Source organism: Netta rufina, assembly GCF_964035555.1.
Source record: "Netta rufina genome assembly, chromosome: 2".
Lineage (NCBI taxonomy): Eukaryota > Metazoa > Chordata > Aves > Anseriformes > Anatidae > Netta > Netta rufina.
Genome location: NC_140124.1, coordinates 137043729 through 137050041, shown reverse-complemented (window position 1 = coordinate 137050041; position 6313 = coordinate 137043729). Strand labels below are relative to the sequence as shown.

The following is a 6313-nucleotide window of genomic DNA, read 5'->3' as shown; positions in this document are numbered from 1 at the left end:
TGCTGCCGGGGCTGTGTGATTTCTCTCCACATTTTCTACTGATGCTTTCCCCTGTTTCATCTCGCCAAACGAAGAGCCCTTCTCCTCAGCTTGAGGGGCCTGTCTCCTCGGCCATCTGAAGTCAGGGTCCCCAGGTTTTGGCAGGGGTTTGTAAGGCTTGAATGAATGCTTCACTGCACGGGAGGCTTTCACAGCAGGAATTAACAGGATTTCCTGCAAAACCCACGGACTTTTGCTAGGAATAAAGCGAGTGAAAACGAATGACACCACAGGCAGGTGGTGACGAGGCGGCAACCTGCGGCACCACACCATTTCCAAAGGACGGTACAAAGAGAGAGGATGCCTGGAAGGGGTCACACTTTATTGTGAAGCTTGGCATTGGGAAACTCTACAAATATTATTTGTTTTCCACTTTCACAGCGATTTGCACAGAGCTTTGTTGATCTCTCTCCTTCCCTCCCCCCCCCCACCAACACGCCTCAGCCCAACGCGCGCGCGGCGGGGCTTGACCCGCGCCGCTGCCCGTAGCCGCGCGCGGCCCCGCCTCGCGCATGCGCGGTGGCGGCGCCGCAGAGGGCGGGCGCGAGGACGGCGGGGGGCTCGCGCTGAGGTGAGGCCGCGCTCGCGACACCCCCCCCCCCCTCCCCCTCCCCCCCCCTTTATCCCCTCAGTCGCCCCCTCCCCAACGGTCGCCAACGGTCGCCAACCGTCACCAACGGCCGCCAACGGCCGCGGCGGCGGCAGCGCGTGACCTCTGCGCGTCCCTGAGGGCGGCGGGCACCCCTCAGAGGGGCGGCGGGCACCCTGGGCTTTTATTTTGTGTTTTTATATTGTGCTTTTATTTTTGTATTTTTCGCCAAGTCTAACGGTTTGAAGGTTTTTTTTTGTTTGTTTGTTTATTTATCGGTTTCTGATGCTTGCAGCAGGCCTGCAGGGATAGGCCCGGAAGGGTTTAGGGCTAACTGCCTTAACGCCTGCCTTGTTACCTGGGCATAAATAATACGGACAGGCAGCTATGGTCCTGTCATAATCAGGTTGCCCTTGAGTGTTGCCCATTAAATATTCTGATCACAGAACGGTTGAGGTTGTAAGGGATTAAATATCCTCGTCACAGGATGGCCGGGGTTGGAAAGGGCCTCAGGAGATCACCCAGCCCGCCCACCCTGCCGAGCAGGATCACCTACAGCACACAACCAAAAAGTCACATGCAGGGGGGCTCTTGCTTACATCAAGGTGACTTTTATACGACACAAAAGGTTATGGTCTTTCTAGAATAAAATTAAAACTATTTAAGTAGGGCTTCTTGTCCCACAGTTCTCTTCCTTTCTAATATATTTTTTATGTTCTAGTAGGGAATACAGCCACCATGTCGTCTGCACTATTACCTAAGCCCCAAATGCGGCGCCTCCTGGCCAGGCGGATGAAGTTTCACCTCTTTGGGGCATTTTTTGTGTCTTTGGGATGTGCGGCACTGTACAAGGTGAGAGCACTGCTCATTCAGTCATGAATAGAGTGCTTTTAAATTCCTAATACTGCTTTCTTGAAATTTGGGTGAGCTCTTCATCAGAAAGCTTCAGTAATGCATTTTTATAAAGGTATTTTCAGAATATAAATAAATACTCACAATCTTGAAGAAACAGCGTGAACAAACTGATGCCTTACACTGTAATTAAGGTCGTGCAATTTGTGACAGCTTAACCTTGAGTCTCCGAGGCCTAGGCTGCTCTTGATTGTTCACACAGCTGATGCTCCTCCCGGTAACTGTCGATAGCCCATGTCTCTGTCACGGTGTCGGAGGCTCTGGAGAGCTGTCTTATATTTTGATTGGCTTCCGAGATCTTGATCATAAACAGGATGAAAGCACTGCCCATCACACAGAAGCTTTCAGTATGGGGAGGGCTGGTATGGTTGTTTTACCCTTTATTTCGGAGGTAGCAGGTAGAAATGGAGCTTTACATTTCCAAAAAAATCCCACTCACAGATTGCAGTTTGTTTTTCGTGGTCCTTAAAGAGCCTCCTGACAAGGATAAGAGGGGTAGTTGTTCTTAGTGCCTTTACTAAACCTTTCTTGGATCTTATAAGTTATGTTTTATCACAGGCAATTAGAACATGTGTTCCATTAATGTAATGGAAGAACCAGGTATTGCTTCACCCACTGAACTCATTCATTTGCAGCATTAAATACTCAGAAAACTATTGATAGAAGCAGCTAGAAATCAAGTTAACATCAGGTTAACAGTGCCGATTTTGTGGTAAATGTCACTAAATGTCTGTCAGAAACAATGAACTTGCACAGTTAAAGCCCAGCATCCACTTAACGCACCTGCAGAGAGGTGGGCAGGCTTGTGATGAGATCTGCAGTGCCTTTTTTTAATGGCCTGTGGTTTTATACTGCATTTGGCAGCCCCACATTAATACATCAGTAGGGCAGCGGACCGTGGTTAGAACAATTCCGATCTCAGAAGTAAATTACTATGTTATGTGTTGGACAAACCCACCTTAGCCTTTACTTCACGTTTTTTTTGGCTTTTTGAGCGTATCCTCATGGCTCAGAGGAGCGAGCACCCGAGGTATCGGGACCACATCTTCTGACGCCAGTGAACTGGAGGATTGCTTTGGGAGCCTTGTAAAATTTTACCAGACTTTTGCAGTTGACCTACAGCATAGCACAAATGTGGTCAAGTATTTTGGGATGCCATTTTAACTGCAGTTACAGTTCTGCAGCTGCCCACAGACACATTCAAAGGTTGGCATAGCAATTTTTATTAAATGTAAAACTACCATCAGGCTGCACAGGGGACATTTGAGTATCAATATAGACAATATGTATCTGGATTTTAAAAATGCAGTCTGCTTAAAAATGCAATAGGCTGTCTTTTAGCTGGCCTTTAAAGGTTTCACTTTAGACGTTATTTTCCAGACCAGCAGTCAGGTAGCCTGAACTGTGGATTTGAACAGGAGCAAAGCAGTTTTTTTACCAAGTTCTGTCATTGATCTAAGGCTTTTTTGACTTCTATCCACTCCTAAATTTATTAGTGTTAATAGCAAATAAATAAATACTGCTTGTCAAGGTTTGCAGGCTCTAGTTTTCTGTGCGTTACTTTCCAGTTTGGAGTTGCTGAACCCAGGAAAAAAGCTTATGCAGAGTTCTATAAGAACTATGATCCCATGAAGGACTTCGAAGCCATGAGAGCAGCTGGTGTGTTTGAGTCTGCGCCGCCCAAATGATGGCAGACTGCATTTCCAGGTAATAAGCTCCTCTGCATTAGAAAGGTTGGTGGAAAATAACATGCTTCTTCCTGGATTTCTTCCTTTTCTATCAAATAGAAAGGCTCTCCTAAAGAAAAGGGATACAAATAGCACTCCTCGAGAGACCTGTGGGTAATACAAACATGAAGAAATACAGGAACTGGGAAGGGGGAGTAAGGGCAGAAAGGGAATCTCCTGAAAACCTTTAGGGCAATTTGCTTAAGTCGTGTGATGTAGCAGACCTCTGCAGGCAGCTGCCTTCAGAGCAATTCTGTCTTTGCATAGAGAGGGGACCGAGCTTTTGTGTGAGACGTGCCTGATACCAACACATCGATGCGGTGACATCTTGAATTGTGTAGCTTTGGGCTATCAAAATCAGCTTACGTGTTGTGCTGGTGGTGGCACAGCGACTGAGAAATGGATAACACCATAAGAAACAGAGACAGCTTCCGCACATCCTTGTGTCTTTGGAAGCTCACGAGGGGAAAGATAACTGCCCATGAGGGAAATAAGTATTTAATATATACGTGTATGTATTTCAATATATAAGTATATGCTTTAAAAAAAACAAACATGATGGCACGCAGCTTCTTGTGTACTAAATTCAGATTTTTGCCTTTCTGAATTCAGCTTGAATAGAACTTTGATCACGATACTGTTCTCCTAGTGCTTTTTTTTCTTAGAGCACTGCCAAACTTTGTTCCTCTTTACTTCTTACCATAACATCAGGAAAAAAAAAGTCTTTATTTCAACCTTGTTACAGTTATTAATAAGCACACTCGGTAAACTGCACAGGCTCGAGATGTGACAACTCAACAAAGAATTCCTCCCCCCTTCTAGATCAAGATTTCTTACATTGAGTTCTCTGCTTCTCTTAAAATGACTTCAAACTAATCTAGAATGATAGCTTTTTCATTCTTTTGGAATGTTTTCATATTGTGATCATTATGTGATAATCTGTGGCTCTAATTATCCTGGCCAGCTGGGTTTTCTCAGCCTGTTTGCTTAAAGCAGCAAGATTGAATAAAATAAAACATTTGTACTTAACGCTATTAATACGAAATTCTGTTGTGTGACAATCTACAACTATCTGGTTACCGCATAATGCAATTGGATGAAAGAAGCAGAGCTCCGGCTACTCTAAAAGATTAAAAAAGAAAAAAAAAAAAAGAAAAAAAAAGTGGCAGTCCCTTTTTCTCCTTGAGGAAAAAGTGTCTCTTCTTGAGTGATGATTTCCCCCCAAGGTAAATAATGAAATGATAAAATTTACCTGGTTTTATTCTCAGTAATTCAGCCTCTCGTTTGGCCCTTGGTGGTACGTAGCGACTTTTTAACTTTCTTAGACACTGGAATTGCATTCTTTAGTCAGGTGGCCTTCATCAGCGTGTTCTGAAAGGCCATCTGGTGGTAAAATCATTTGAAACAAACACTGTCAACAATGATCCATGTTAAATATTTAATTGGAATCACGAACGGGATTTTTCAGTGCAAATAGAGCTCCGCTCTGTAAGCTTATGTTCCCATTTGGAACTTAAAAAAATCAAGTTGCACATTGTGTGCACCTGTTAAAATTAAACGTTTCCTAAACATTTCTTCCATTCTTTAATTACACCGGCTCAAAAGAAAATGTGAAGGCTAAATCTTGATATGTCATTTTGTTTGAGCTGCTGAGGCTTTTTATTCCTTATCCTATTTATGTAAGAACTTGTATTTTTCTATAGAATAGTAGGAGAAAAGGGAAAACAATGCCACTGTTTCAAATGCTCTAAAAAGGCTGTGAAAAAGACAAGTACACAAAACAGATGGAAGACATTTTCGTTTTCCTCAGTAATTTAAATCTTAGCTATGGAAGTTGGATGGAGGTTGAATCTGATGCTTTTTTTGGTATAGTTACCTAAAGGGTACAGTGGTCATGCATATTCTACATCTGCTCCCATTTTATTGGAATCTATTTTGTATGTGGCAGCAAATGCGGTGGTTTAGCTTCATTTAATACTCACTCTGGAATCAGCACTTGCCCCCGAAACGAAGGAAATGCTAGGCAGGGAGGAGAATTCATTAGTTAAGGTGTTAGTTTGGGAGTCTGTCTGGAGTTTGTTCCTTCTGGGCACGTAGAGAACTCGGTATCTACATGTGAATTTGCAGAGTTTCAGCAACCTGGTGTGGACTTTGGGGGTACTGGTGATGGAAAAGAAGCCCAAGCATAAATCTGGGGAGTGTCTTACCTCTGGAGTGTGCTCAGTAATACAATAAAGGGGCGAGTCATGGTGCTAACCACTTGCATGACTCTTGTCATGGAGCACAGCTGGTCTTGGATTGCGTTCAATATAATGTGGAGAAGCAATTTGAATTTGGTTTTCTTCCTTCCTTGGTAGGTTGCCTACACCACTTGTTTCCTCTCTGGCTCCTATCTGAAAGTTGCATTCCTTTCTCTTTCAGGCCCTTAGCAAGATTGATTCAGTTATCAGTGCTGCATGTATAGTGAATCTGACGTGCTGTGCAGGATCGTTCCAGCTCTTGATTTGTTCCATGTTTCACTTCTGTTTGCCACATGAAGGGTGTGTGAATCTTAAACTGTCAGGAAATAACAGGGGGAATTCCTCTAGACTAAACCACCACATAAACATTTCTCCCTCTTGCTTTGCATTCATACATACTAATGTCTTTACTGAGGGTATGAAGTTTGTCCAACATAACTTAATTTCTTTTTATCTTGCAGATCCCGTCCCGTCTGAGGAGACTTGATGACCGAACCTTACTTGTTCACTGAATTATCAAGTGTAATGCACTTCAGTGCATGACACACTCTAATGTATCTCAGTAAATAAAAAATGTACACCAGTGGGGCTTAATTGTCTTCATTAATGTCCAAATGCTTAAAGGCTGGAAAGAGCGGTGGAAAGTCTTCATAAACCGCTTTAGACAACCAAGTCTGGTTTTCTTTCCCCCAAGAATTATTTGCATCTTTGTTTTGGCCAGGTTCCACATTTGATAACAAAGTATATTCTTAAGCAATTATGGCTGGGTTGTCTTTGCTGCTGCTGGGAATGTCCAAGAGGACAGT

The 6313-nt window shown here is 43.5% G+C and overlaps 1 protein-coding gene across 2 annotated transcripts; it reads left to right on the top strand.

The window, feature by feature from the left end:
• Window positions 1-537: 537 nt before the first annotated feature.
• COX6C (cytochrome c oxidase subunit 6C) lies at window positions 538-6090 on the top strand. Of its 2 annotated transcripts, none has more exons than XM_084282336.1 (4): window positions 538-610; window positions 1353-1480; window positions 3109-3247; window positions 5969-6090. In XM_084282336.1, exons 2-3 carry the CDS (start codon window positions 1367-1369, stop codon window positions 3226-3228), a joined length of 234 nt encoding a protein of 77 aa, XP_084138462.1. In that variant the 5' UTR covers window positions 538-610; window positions 1353-1366; the 3' UTR covers window positions 3229-3247; window positions 5969-6090. The 2 variants fall into 2 exon arrangements, with proteins under 2 accessions (XP_084138462.1, XP_084138463.1); XM_084282337.1 differs by having other exon boundaries at window positions 539-610; window positions 1350-1480.
• The last annotated feature ends 223 nt before the right edge of the window (window positions 6091-6313 follow it).